The following is a 14,535-nucleotide window of genomic DNA, read 5'->3' on the forward strand; positions in this document are numbered from 1 at the left end:
TTGGCAAGTCTGGACATAAGGCACCTGTCACAGACTTTAATTTTGTCAAACACAAATTATCACAACTTTTAAAATTATAACATTTCATTTCTATGTGTAGTTGAAATCTATATAAACTTGACTGTTGTCATGGTTTTTAATAGGTATTTGAACACCTACAAGAAATATTCTGATCTACTGAATAATAAAGCTGATCAAGATGTCACTAGTTTCCTTAAAGAAAGACATTCTATACAAGCTTTTAAACAGGTACATAATATTTATATATTTATGATAGTTTATCACAGATAGATAAAAATACATTATGAAATAGATTTTATTTAATTTTTTTTTATTGTCAACCTTTTCAACTTTGTCTTAATTACCAAAATATGTTGTTGCCTTTTCACTATGAAAGACAATTGTAGATGTGCATTGCATGATTACTGAACTGAAGCTGTGTATGAAACCCTACTTAATTATCCTTCCTATTCATATAGAAAATCAACAGTTTACAAGATCTGAAAGATGAAATAGCAAGTTTAAGAATTACTGTGCCTTTGAGTATGTTTTGTTTGGACTGTGTACAATTAAATCAAGAATTATGTTTGAGAGCTCAAAAACTGAGAGAAAGACTAATCACATTTGAGGTGGATGAAAATCGTGATTTAAACCGAGGGTATGTAAAGAATTTTTAATTTTTAAAACTCTGAACAAAACAGTATTTAGATTTTAAACTTAAATTTATATTGCAATAAGGGACTACAAAACATGACAAATATTTTGGCAAATTTCTTTTAAAAATTTAGATGATCCTAATTGAAAATTATTACATAGATAATTTGATACTGTTATATATACTATTGTTGGATAAAATATTACTTTTATTAACTAGTTACTTTAAATATCAATATAAACCTGTAAAATTGTATTATATTTGTTATAGAATATGTAAACTCTATGATGAAATGACGGATAAAGTCAGTGAGATGCCTGATACAACTCAAGAAATTGTCGAAACCCAGGAATTTCTAAAAACGGTACGTACAATTGATCTCAAGAATGTTAAATCGAGAAAAAGAATATGATTAAGGCTTATTGTTGAAGTCCATTATGACTATTAAATGAAGACTAGACAGATAACAAACTGTTTTTTTATGTGAGATTTTCTAAAATCAAAAAGTAATTGCTTACAATGTATTAAAACTATTTCAGTCTATGGATGTCACAGTTCATAAATTAAAAGATGAAATAGATGAAGCAGCCAATAGATTAATGTTTCTGTTAGACTATGCGATATTCCCCTGTAAGTATACAATAAGATGTTCATTGTATCAAGCCGTCCATTAAGGACAGCATGCATAAACATGCGTTTAGACATACATCCATCTAATATATTACACAGAAAACACATACATGTAAAAAAAGAAAAATGCTAGTCTTATCAGTAATTATGGTTTATACCTTCTGTATGTAACTTTTTTATTTTAACCTTCTTCTAATATGAATATCCTTGGACAAATTTTGTAAATGTTATTTTGTGCTCTGTTTTATTTTTTATATCTGACTTTTCCCCCTATAGTTGAAGATATTAAACTCAACAGTACTGTATTCCATTGGCCGGAACATATTCGTACTGTATTTGAGTTGAATCAATCAAGAATTATTAACAAGCGAGAGCACATTGAAGAGGAACTAAGAAGAAAAGTTTCTGCCTTTGAAAATCGTCTGGCAGAATATATGACTAAAGTGGAATCATATAAAAAGAAAGAGGTAAGATTATAGTATGTGGAATTATCTAATTTATAAACTGACAAGAAAAAGTTAAAAACCCCATTGCCTTAATTGTGCCTTTCGATTAGTCACTACATAGTACCTGGCTGTAGCTGGATAGGGGTAGTATATTGCAAGGTAAAATTTATGTAGCGCAACAAATTTGGAGCAAAACATGAATGTGACTAATAAATTTCCTCTGGGGCTTTAGTAAAGAAATGTAGATTTACACTGCTGCTCATACTTTGCTTTTACCAAATAAACAAAAGTTTGAATTTTACTATAAGTCTAATTTAATGAAATATATTTCAGATAATGAGTGTAGATGAAATGAAGAATAATTGTGAGAATTTAAAACAATTACACGAAAGTCTAGAAACAGCTAGAGAAGAATTAGATGCTGTTAATGAAGAAGAACGTCTGTTAGAATGGGAACAAAGTTCTTTCCCTGATCTACAGTTAATGTTTACAATGAAAGAACCATATGAAAAGTTGTGGAATACAGCATACACTTTCCACCAAAAACATGAAAACTGGATGAATGGTAAGGACGGATTCTTAATTTTTGACAAAAAATGTTTTTAATAAAAAGATAACCAGTTAGTAAGGATATTTTTGACAAAAGATGAGAATTGAAGGTAAATATTATTGATAATGTATTTTTTTTCTTGATTTTTACTAGGAGCATTCCAGGAATTAAATGCTGAAGATATAGAAACTGAAGTTGTTGATATGTGGAGAAGTATGTATAAATTAACTAAAACATTTAGTGATCAAGCTGGTCCTAGACGTATAGCTGATAGTGTTAAAGGAAAGATCGATAAATTTAAACAACATATGCCCATCTTACAGACTATTTGTAATCCTGGTATTAGAGATCGTCATTGGGATATGGTAAGTTGATATAAAGTTTTCAACAAAGCAGTTATAAAACAGTATTTCACTATACATAAAACTTAGAATAGAGAAGTTGTTTAAAGAATCCATATAATCGAACTGGAACTTTAAGAACATAGCAAAACAAAAGTTAATTATAATTTTTTTTACATCTTTCGTGTAATATGACCTCCATTACAAACCGGTCAGATCTGTATGGAGTTGAGACCATTGATAAAAAAATGACAAAATAGAATTTAAGTCTGTATTTTGATCAAATTGCCCATTCATAAACATTGTCTGATAGTTCTACAGTATGATACTTTAATTAAAATTGCAACTATTTGTACTTTTCTGCTCATTTTCAAACTATTTTAAGTCCAGATAAAATATAAAATCTGCTACAACTTGACTTTTACTTTAATATAATTATTAAATTATTCAGATGAGTGATACAGTTGGTTTTAATATAAAACCTGAAGGTGATATTTCACTGTCTAAGATGTTAGAATATGGTCTTCACAAACATCTTGCCAAGTAAGTATCCAGATTCTTCTTCTAGAAATACTGTTTTTACATAAAATTTCAATTTTTAAAGGGGTTGTTTAGGTCATTCTTAAAAATTTAATTTAGATTTAGTTATATTTTAGTTAAATAATTTTTTTCTGATGGTATCAGAATAAGATGAAAAAGTGCAGTGCATATAATATATTTAAATCATATCTGTTTTTAGACTAGAGGAAATCGGTGCTGCTGCAGCCAAGGAATATTCTCTAGAAAAGGCTTTGGAAAAGATGAAGTTTGAATGGAAGGATTTAATTTTTGAAATGCTTCCATACAGAGATACAGTAAGTTAAGATATATTAACGGGTATATATGCCATAATGGTTTTATTTAAAGAAAAAAAAAAACACTTCTAAGGCTCTCTAGTTGATTTAGTGATAAAGTGTTTCAAAAATTTTTTTTATAAATATTATGCATTTTAAATTAAAATCATTCATACAATTTTTTTTCCCTTGGTGAGTTTTTCTTGAAATAGGTGCTATTTTAATTAAGATTTATTTTATTAGGGAGTTAGTATTTTGTCATCTGTTGATGAAATACAGCTACTACTAGATGACCATATTGTGAAAGCTCAGACTATGAGAGGTTCACCATTTATAAAACCATTTGAAGTTGAAATGAAGGAATGGGAAGAAAAACTGGTATTGATGCAAGATATTATAGATGAATGGCTTAAGGTAAAAACAAACAAATAATAAACTGTGAAAATATGAGATCTTATTATTAATTACCTAGTGATCACGTTACACTGTTGAAATAGAAACAGAAATAGAAGTTAAACTTCCAATAGTTGTTTAATAAAATATGTAATAAAATTTTATCTATGTTTTATTTCAGTGTCAAGCTACATGGTTATATTTAGAACCTATCTTTAGTTCAGAAGATATTATGGCTCAGATGCCAGAAGAAGGGCGTAAGTTTGGAATTGTGGATAGTTATTGGAGAGATATAATGACTGAGTCTATTAAAGATACACACTGTCTAGCTGCTACAGCACAAGCTAATATGTTAGGAAGATTGAGAGAAGCTAATGTTTTACTGGAAGAGATTCAGAAAGGATTGAATGCCTACTTAGAAAAGAAACGACTGTATTTCCCCAGGTAGGCTAAATTCAGATCTTTTTACTGTCTATAGTACAGTTGATTATTCCATTATTTAAAGTTAACATAACTTGTATAGGAATTCAATTTTACTATTAAAAGTGTTGGGGTCTTTAATTACCAGTGTGGGGGGAAATTAGAAGACCCAGAAAAAAACCCATGAGGTTAGGCAGGTGACTCTATTCGTTGTCATGTACAAGTGTAGGATCGAAACCCTGCCACTTTACTCAATGTGTGGATTCTTGTGTTGACGTCTGTTATAGATTTCTGAGTTAATGTTTTGTGTTTTTAATTTTGCAGATTTTTCTTCTTGTCTAATGATGAGTTGTTAGAAATATTATCTGAAACTAAAGATCCTACGCGTGTACAACCTCATCTGAAGAAATGTTTTGAAGGAATGTATAAACTAGAGTTTACAGAACAACAAGAAATTGTCGGCATGGTATCATCAGAAAATGAAACTGTACCATTCAGTACTAAGATTTACCCAGCTAAAGCTAAGGTATGTGAACTAAATACTTGTATCAATCATAATTATATCAAAATGGTATATTTTAGAATTTATATTTTTTGGAACAAGTATATGTCTTTATACATTTGATATATTTACTGGTCCCGCAATCTTCAGTGTTATATTGTCATGTACAACTAGAAGCCAGAATATACACACTCCTACAAAACCCTTTTTAATTTGAGGATCCAAATATTAAAATCACTTTTAAAATAATTTCCAAACCTTATTTTAAGGTTTAATAAGACGTATGTTAATAATGTTGTATTATTATAATATTAACAGGGTATGGTAGAGAAATGGTTATTACAAGTAGAAGATGTTATGATAAGTAGTATTAGAAAAGTTATTATAGAATCTATGAAAGCATATAAAGAATCACCTCGTAGACGGTGGGTTATAGAATGGCCTGGTCAGGTCACATTAGCTGTTAGTACTATTTATTGGACAGCAGAAGTAACAGAAGCAATGAAAGAACCAAATGGAATGAAAGTAAGAAATTATCTAGTTTCATTATTTTTTTTTATTTTTTTTTTTTCCATTCTGAAATTTCCTCATGTCATGATTAGACAAAGCCATGTGAAGAATAAAAAAAAGGGGAAAATATGCAGCTAAGAGCTTTGAGAAGAACAGCAAACTATTGAAGTATCAGTTGTTTTAAAAAAAAAATTGTTTTCAAGAAATTAGAAGCAATATTTTAAAATTCGAATTGATATGGCTTAATAATTTTGATTGTAAAGATGAAATCGGTTCTTTATTCTAATGATCTATATTAATTGTTGTTTTCCTTTTAGGATTATTTAGAGAAGAGCAATCGTCAGATTGAAGAAATTGTAGAACTTGTACGGGGTAAATTAGAGGGTGGAGCTAGAACATCTCTTGGTGCTCTTACTGTTATAGATGTACACGGTAAGAATTTATACAGCTATATATATATTTAAAGAGAAAAATCCTCCATTTACTGAAATTATTTCTAAATAGCAACATAAACCACTTGATGAATACCAACTTTTTTCATTATACAATACAATCTTTATTTATCAAATTCTTTAACAATCTTCACTTTTCATTCTTACAATGACAGTCCCTATAGAAAATCCAGGTGGTGGAATCACTACTGATCATGTTGATCATTTACTCATTACTTACTTTCAGCTCGAGATGTTGTTGCTTCTATGGCTAAGAACAATTTACGAAGTCCTAATGATTTTGATTGGCTAGCACAGTTACGATATTATTGGGAAGATGATGTTATTGTTAGAATGATAACAACAGATATAAATTATGGTTATGAATATTTAGGAAATACTCCACGTCTTGTTATTACACCACTTACTGATAGATGTTATAGGTAAATACTTTATTCATCTTATAAAATATCATACGTTGATAAATCTGATCCAGTACTCACTCTTTAATATTATACCAGCCAGACATTTAACTTGTCTAACAGTTAAAACATCTAGATCTGAAAATATAGTCTCAAAAGAAAGCTAAAATTAGACTTTGAGAAAGATTCTGAACCGTATATATCTAAGATAATATTTTATTATATCCCAAAGCCAATTTCAGACTGCATACAATTTATATATACCAGTACTGAGAAAACATTTTTGAAATAAATTATGTTAAATTGTTTCTAATTTTGTATTTACAATTTGTAGAACGTTGATGGGAGCTTTAAAACTGAATCTTGGTGGTGCACCAGAAGGTCCTGCTGGAACTGGTAAAACAGAAACATGTAAAGATTTAGCCAAGGCAGTGGCAAAACAGGTAAGTCAACCAACAGGTTATAAATGAGAATAAGATATTTCTAAAATATAGAATAAGTTTTTATAATGAAGAATAGAAATGAAATCTGTGAAGTGATGCCCAGGGGTAATTCTTTGATTATATGCCCCCAAATTTTCAGTGCCTGAAATGTGAGAAAGAAAGACATTTTAAATATAAGTGAAGTTGTGTCATTTCTGTTTTCTTTCAGTGTGTTGTATTCAACTGTTCAGATGGTCTGGATTTTAAGGCCATGGGTAAATTCTTTAAAGGTTTAGCACAAGCTGGTGCCTGGGCTTGTTTTGATGAGTTCAACAGAATAGAACTAGAAGTATTATCTGTAGTTGCTCAACAAATTCACACTATACAACAAGCTATAGCCAATAAAATGAAGAGATTTATATTTGAAGGAACAGAACTATCGTTAAATCCTACGTGTACTATGTTTATTACTATGAATCCTGGTTATGCTGGACGACAGGAACTACCTGATAACTTAAAGGTATTGTTTTAACAGATATTCATCAAAATCTCAGGTTATATCCTGAAGTGTAATTATCTAACTTGTTGTTTGAATAACAATTTAATTTGACTTTTGGTGTAGAGAAGGATTTAGTTCCCACTGTAACCAGTTGAAGTTTTATATATTTTATTTTATAAAACCCAGTATTTTGTTAATATGTTACATTATGATATTTGTAGGTATTGTTCCGTACAGTAGCTATGATGGTGCCAGATTATGGTTTGATTGGTGAAATTGTTCTCTATTCTATGGGATTTGTTGATGCCAGAAGGTATATCTTATTTATAGTATAGGCCCATTTTTATACCTTTTGATGATTTCATCATTGTAACTTTGTTATGTCTTCTAGTGTGTCAAGTGAAATAAGGCAGATGTCTTGTCTTCCAACTCAAAGTGTTTAAATTCTTATTCATAGAAAGTAAAAAATTCCATAACATATGAATCAGAAATTGAAAGTAGTCTTAAACAAGACTCTTTGCATACTCTGCCTGTTGCATAACATAAACCTCTTGTCTACTGCAGAATTCATTTGATAATTTTTGTTTATTGGTAGCAATGTCTTGTGTGGTTTAAGTCTTGTTCGCAGGTTTGTCTTACCAGTTTTATTTGTATGTTGTGCAGTCCTTCTTCAATTACTATTGAATAATATATTACCTCACAGTTGAAATAAGCCTCATTATTTATCTATTCTAGTTTATCTAACAAGATTGTAGCCACATATAAATTATGTTCTGAGTTATTATCATCACAACATCATTATGATTATGGTATGAGAGCTGTGAAATCTGTACTTACTGCAGCTGGTAATTTAAAACTCAAATATCCCGAACAGGACGAAGCTGTCTTATTACTCAAAGCCATCAGTGATGTCAATTTACCGAAATTTTTGGCACAGGTAAGAATTAGAAAGTTACAACGTATTCAAAATAATCAACCAGTTACTATTCTGTATCTCAGTAATGGATTGACAGATATGTCTTAAATTTTACACACAATCCAATACAAACCGGGGGTTGGAGTCGCCAAATTGTCTAACCTGTGCGTTTTAAATCGGAAGATCTGTCATTGAGTCAAGTTGGGTGATTTTGACCACAAGCTTGTATGTGACAGGGAATAGTCTTGCCTGCCTAACTATGTGGGTTTTTCCATGTCCTCCATTTTTTTTCGACTGCTAAAGACCCCTACATGTAAGCGAATTATTGAAATAAAATTGCACCATATTTTAAATCCCAATTCTCTCACCCTCCAATATGAACAATACATATTTCCTGTAATTTATTATAAGTCGTCTGACTGATGTGCTGTAATTTAATCTATTTTTTTAGGATGTACCTCTTTTTGAGGGTATTATATCTGATTTATTCCCTGGTGTTGAATTACCTAAACCTGATTATGGAGTCTTCATGGAATCTCTTAAAGAAAATATATTGAAGAGACAACTACAGACTGTTCCATGGTTTATTGATAAAATCATCCAGGTTAGTAGAAGTCCAATATGTTACAACTACTTTCTATGACATCTCCATTAATTCTGTTCTATTCTGAATGGATTAAGAGCCCTGATACATCATTTCAATGTTTTATGTTTACTCTGCCTTATAACTTTGCTTTATAAAAAATAATTGTATGCATGCACATTTAATGTGGATTTATTTAACATCATGAGCAAGATCTGTCGAAATTCTGATTTATTTTATTTGTTCCAATATCACAGGAATATCTTTACTTTAAAACTGATGAAATCTTGTGAATGCAATATGGGACAGCATTTTCTGGATGATGTAATGTGGAACCTAACATCTATGTTTATATTTATTTCTACAGATTTATGAGATGATATTGGTTCGCCACGGTCTTATGATTGTTGGTGAGCCGCTTGGTGGAAAGACACAAGCTTACCAGGCTCTAGCTGATACACTAGGTGATCTGTGTGTGGCTGGTCTTTTCAACGAGAATAGAGTACAATATAGAATTATTAACCCAAAAGCTATAACTATGGGACAACTGTATGGTTGTTTTGATCCTGTATCACATGAATGGTCTGATGGTAAGAAAACTTTTAATACAAATCTATAATAATTCTATGATTTCATCTATAAAATCTATGACTTCATCTATAAAATCTATGACTTCATCTATAAGAAGTCTATGATTTCATCTATAAGAAGTCTATGATTTCATCTATAAGAAGTCTATGATTTCATCTATAAAGACTTTGATTTCATCTATAAGAAGTCTATGATTTCGTCTATAAAGTCTGATTTCATCTATAAAAAGTCTATGATTTCATCTATAAGAAGTTTATGATTTCATCTATAAAGACTCTGATTTCATCTATAAGCTTATAGTCTGTGACATTAACTTTCAAATGTTCAATAAAATTGTATAATCAATATTTTAGGCCACTTGTCTGCTACTGGTTGAGTTTTAGAATCCTAAGACAGATTTTAGGTCATAACCAATGAATAGACATGTTCATAAGAAATAGACTGTTCCTATTTTTAAGAATAAATTGAATTGTGTGAAAGTATAAAAAACTTAAATGGATACCGGTAATTTGGGATTGTTTCTCATCCTCATGTTGTGTGTTTTATTATACCAGGTGTTTTAGCCAATACTTTCCGTGAATATGCCAGTAACCCCAATGAAGATCGTAAATGGATTTTATTTGATGGACCTGTTGATGCTGTGTGGATTGAAAACATGAACACAGTACTTGATGATAATAAAAAGGTAAAAGATTAGCTAATTTATAATAAACCAATTAACACTGGGATAACAGTTTTAACTTTTTAGGGAGCAATTAAAGTATACATAAGATTAAAAGCTATAATCAACATTCTGAATATTTAGTCCAAGCTTTATTCTGAAGCAGCCAGAAAGATTGGTGTAGCAATTGATTTTCTTAGCAGCCAAACTAAATTATTAAACCAGAAATCTGCATATTAAAGGACACTATAGCCAAACTATATTAAAATCTATAAATACACCCAAATTTTATTTCATTTTATAGAATAATTTGAAAAAATTTTTTTCTTAGTTATGTTTAATGAGTGGAGAAATTATACAGATGAGTAACACAATGAATCTGATATTTGAACCAGCAGATTTAGAGCAAGCTTCCCCTGCTACCGTCAGTAGATGTGGTATGATTTATCTTGAACCCCATCAAATGGGTTGGCAGCCACTCAAAGATTCCTACATGAAGTATGTTCTACCCAAAAATCTTAATGAGGAACAAGTTGAGTTGGTTACTGATCTTTTTGGTTGGTTGATTCAGCCATGTTTAGACTTTATAAAGAAGAACTGTAAAACATTTATCAATACGTCTGAGATGCATTTAGTCCAATCACACATGCGTCTGTATACATGTTTAATGGATGAAATTATAGCCGCCATTAATCATCAAGCAGAAGAAGAGGAAGGTGTGGAATCAAAACAGGAACAACTTACAAATCAACAGGTAAATATGTTGGTCCTACTTAATTTAATATTCTCAAACTGAATTCTCTCAATACCATAAACAGTGAATTTAAGATAAGCATGGGATAACTTAATAAAACTAAATCTCCACCAATCGTCACAACTGTAACCACTCTCATCTCGCATATTTGGACTGAAAATAATGTGAGAGAACTCAATTTTACCACCAATTTTGACACCCAAAACATTCAACTGAGTATCCCCAGTTTTCATTTTGACAGTGTCCAAAGCTTTTTCAAACTATTGTTAATCAAATATACATTTATTTTTTATATTTTTTACAGATATTTCTGTGGTTACAAGGATTATTTATATTTTCGTTAATCTGGACAATAGGAGGAACTATAACAGGTGAAGGACGAAAGAAATTTGATGTGTTTTTTAGAAACTTGATTGGTGGAACTGATCAAGATAATCCTAAACCTAAAAGTATCAAACTTACAAAGGTAAATTATAACATAAATATTTGTAATTCAACTGTAAGATATTTTATAAACATCCATAACGGCCATTGATAATTAAATCAAAACAGTGGATAATCGAGACTATGCTGTTTATATTAATGATTTTAGTAATGATGACCGAGACTATGTGAAAATTTCACCCGCTTCGTTCTCGGCTCATAGTGGATCAATTTGACTGAAATTTCAAGCAAATTACCTTTACACTATCTAGTTTTTAACTATTATAGCGAGAACTGCCATCTCTTTATCTTATCTCCCATAATGTATCTTTAAATTTCATCTGTAAAATATGATATGTTTAATATAAAACTGTATGATATAATATATCATGCTTGAAATTCATATGGGTTATTGTGATTTATTCACTGTAATATGATAAAAAAAATAACTAAACTTTATGATATTTAATAATATTAGTCTGGATGAAAGAAAGAACATTTTTTTTTTTGGCCCATCACATATCTTTTTTTTTAATATACATGTATTTTTTTAATGTTTTCAGAGTAACTCTATCCCAGAAAAGGGCAGTATTTACGATTATTGCTTTGAGAAGAAATCCAGTGGACATTGGATAGATTGGATGGATACTATAGATAAAAGTTTACTAACTATACCACCTACTGCTAAAGTAAGATTTCCATTAAATTTTATTTATCTACATTCCACGAGTTACCAATAAAATTTGGGTAATTAGATTTCTCATTTAAATTTTGGTTCAAGCTCCCCTTTGACGTATGAGCAGATGTCTGAAAACAAAATAAGTATGGTCTGCCACTTACGTGAGAGCCACCATTGTTGTAGTACCTACTTTGATTAAGAAGTATATATTATTATGATATATTTTTTTAGGTTAGTGATTTAATTATACCTACTATGGAAACATCTAGACAGAGTTATTTTCTACAGACCTATTTATCACATGAAGTATCCACACTGTTTGTTGGTCCTACTGGTACTGGTAAATCTGCTATTACAAACAGCTACCTGATGAGTTTACCTAAAGACATGTAAGTTACTTTGTCTATAGCTTGTATTTGTTCTTTCTGCTTTCATCAAAAAAAAGAAATATCATTAAAAAAAATTTATTAAACATTGATTTGATTTTTAAAATTATCACCTTGAGTCTTGAAGATCTTTTTTTAAATGCTTCTAATTAATGTTTTATCTTAAACTATAAAAATGGGTATGCAATAATCAAAATATGTATTTCAATTTATTACTTTATCGTGGAATTTTAAACAGATTATCATTATTGTAGGTATGTGCCAAACTGTATCAACTTCTCTGCCCGTACTTCAGCCAATCAAACACAAGATATAGTCATGTCAAAACTAGACAGGTAATTATATTATACTCTTTCATTAGAAAATTATGAAAATCATTTATTTTACGTGCCTGGAAAAACTTTATTTTAAGCAGGTTATTCATTTTGTAATTGTGTCAAGAATAACAGGGTATCTGCTGATAAAAATAGATTTAAGTATGCGAATCAAAAGGCAAAATGTAAAGAAGTAGTCAAATCACCCTGTCTGAATTTTGTTGTGCCACTCGGTAGCAAGGTTAGGTTATACATAACGAAATTTTTGAGTGACTTGATAATTTCGTCTAACACTTGAAACTATAACTTGGATAAGGATATAGATGTGGTTTTCCAGGCACTCATATATAGCATGGAATTTGGAGACTTTTGGAGATCTTTATCACTAACCACACATGGAAAGTAAAAGTTTATATTCTTTGAAAAGTATCACAGAGCTTCAGTACAGATAGTTGTACAAGACAAGGCTTAAGTTTTCTAAGAGTCAGAGAGAATTACCCAGTTTTAATAGTTTTATTTACTAAAATATATATTAGACTGCTCCTGATTATATGATTATATTTATGTAGGAGAAGAAAGGGTGTGTATGGGCCACCTATGGGTAAAAGATCTGTTGTATTTGTTGATGATCTCAACATGCCAGCTAAGGAGAAATATGGAGCACAACCTCCTATAGAATTATTACGACAGTGGATTGATCATGGACATTGGTACGATAAAAAAGATACATCAAAAGTGTTTTTAACTGATGTTGTAAGTACTGTTTGATTGATTACCACTACAGTTTTTAATGACATTAGATATGTAGGTTAGCAATGTTTGAAAGTTTTAAGAATCAGTAAAAATATTACGAATTGATAAATGTGATGGTATATTGTTCTGCAGATCAGAAGGTCTGTTATCTATATTACGAATTGATAAATGTGATGGTATATTGTTCTGCAGATCAGAAGGTCTGTTATCTATAAGTCATGTTTATGGTAAGGAAAGGTGTCTTCTCTTTTACCTAATGGATTTTCTTCAGGTGTCTCGATCATTTCCTCCCACTGCTAAAGAACCATGTGCCTAAGCCAGTTATTGAAATTATAAAATGACCTAATTAATATTGAATGGCCATTAAACCCCAGTTTAAAAATAATAATAATTTGAAATGTTATAAATTGATTCATTGACAGAAAGACATTGGGTCAAATCTTCCATAAAAATAACCTGTTAGTTGCGAGTTTGTGTTTATATTCAAATAATTTAATATATATTTTTTTTAATTTAGATTATCTTGTTAAGTAATAAGCTTTATATGGTAATTTCAGTTATTCGTATCAGCTATGGGTCCACCAGGTGGAGGTAGAAATGATATTACTAATAGATTTACTAGACATTTAAATATTATGTCTATTGATGAGTTCGATGATACAACCATGACTAGGATATTTGCTACTATAACAGACTGGCATTTCTCTAAAGGTTTTGATCCGGCTTTTGGTAGAAATGGAAAGGTGAGATCTTTTTTGCTAATCTGTATAATGACTAACCTATTATAAATTATAATAACCATCCTTTTGTATATTATAGCAACCATCCTTTTGTGTAATAACCTTTTGTATATTATAACAACATCCTTTTGTGTAATAACCTTTTGTATATTATAATAACCATCCTTTTATATACTCTAGTCTAAACAAACCTAACCATTTTGTTTTTCTTCTTCGTTTGATTAACTTTACTTTTAATAATGTAACATACATCTTTGCTTATCTCCTCCTTTGTCGTATTGTTTTCTCTTCTAGAAAGATGCTGATGTAAGTTTCACTCAAATGTTGTTTTCCGTTTAGCATGCTTTCATTGTGTTATATTCTACCAATTTAATTTTTCAAAAGTTTCATTATTTATCTTTGAATTTTTGTTCATTTATGTTCTTTTATTTGTTTCATGTTGTATTTTCATTCTCCAAATAGTATCTGTTTAAATCAATCAGGAAAGATATTTATGACCCAAAAAGGGGCACAAAACAACCTGATAGAGAACAAGATTATTTGAAGGATTTACTCCCTTTATTCTACCTCTCTAATTGATTGCATATATTAACCTTTCAAGCCGTCCTTAGTGTTATATAGAATTATAGATTATTATTATTGTACAAATTCTTGCAATATCCCAAAACAATTTTTAAAGCT

The 14,535-nt window shown here is 30.0% G+C and overlaps 1 protein-coding gene across 1 annotated transcript in view; it reads left to right on the forward strand.

Annotated features, from left to right (window-relative positions):
* LOC126809566 (dynein axonemal heavy chain 3) overlaps nt 1–14,535 on the forward strand; it is a 40,767-nt gene that overhangs the window by 6,134 nt on the left and 20,098 nt on the right. The window contains exons 13-41 of the mRNA XM_050534194.2: nt 144–249; nt 480–658; nt 926–1,019; nt 1,195–1,285; nt 1,562–1,752; nt 2,065–2,296; nt 2,435–2,646; nt 3,074–3,165; nt 3,362–3,476; nt 3,699–3,869; nt 4,030–4,292; nt 4,593–4,794; nt 5,089–5,295; nt 5,598–5,712; nt 5,959–6,154; nt 6,468–6,576; nt 6,785–7,075; nt 7,276–7,367; nt 7,790–7,991; nt 8,422–8,574; nt 8,921–9,143; nt 9,699–9,829; nt 10,137–10,559; nt 10,864–11,025; nt 11,546–11,671; nt 11,893–12,050; nt 12,302–12,382; nt 12,931–13,114; nt 13,672–13,857. Coding sequence (XP_050390151.2) covers nt 144–249; nt 480–658; nt 926–1,019; nt 1,195–1,285; nt 1,562–1,752; nt 2,065–2,296; nt 2,435–2,646; nt 3,074–3,165; nt 3,362–3,476; nt 3,699–3,869; nt 4,030–4,292; nt 4,593–4,794; nt 5,089–5,295; nt 5,598–5,712; nt 5,959–6,154; nt 6,468–6,576; nt 6,785–7,075; nt 7,276–7,367; nt 7,790–7,991; nt 8,422–8,574; nt 8,921–9,143; nt 9,699–9,829; nt 10,137–10,559; nt 10,864–11,025; nt 11,546–11,671; nt 11,893–12,050; nt 12,302–12,382; nt 12,931–13,114; nt 13,672–13,857 — 4,987 coding nt within the window. The remainder of the gene's footprint in view (nt 1–143; nt 250–479; nt 659–925; nt 1,020–1,194; nt 1,286–1,561; nt 1,753–2,064; nt 2,297–2,434; nt 2,647–3,073; nt 3,166–3,361; nt 3,477–3,698; nt 3,870–4,029; nt 4,293–4,592; nt 4,795–5,088; nt 5,296–5,597; nt 5,713–5,958; nt 6,155–6,467; nt 6,577–6,784; nt 7,076–7,275; nt 7,368–7,789; nt 7,992–8,421; nt 8,575–8,920; nt 9,144–9,698; nt 9,830–10,136; nt 10,560–10,863; nt 11,026–11,545; nt 11,672–11,892; nt 12,051–12,301; nt 12,383–12,930; nt 13,115–13,671; nt 13,858–14,535) is intronic.

The sequence above is a fragment of the Patella vulgata genome, chromosome 2 (genome assembly GCF_932274485.2).
Source record: "Patella vulgata chromosome 2, xgPatVulg1.2, whole genome shotgun sequence".
Classification (NCBI taxonomy): Eukaryota; Metazoa; Mollusca; class Gastropoda; family Patellidae; genus Patella; species Patella vulgata.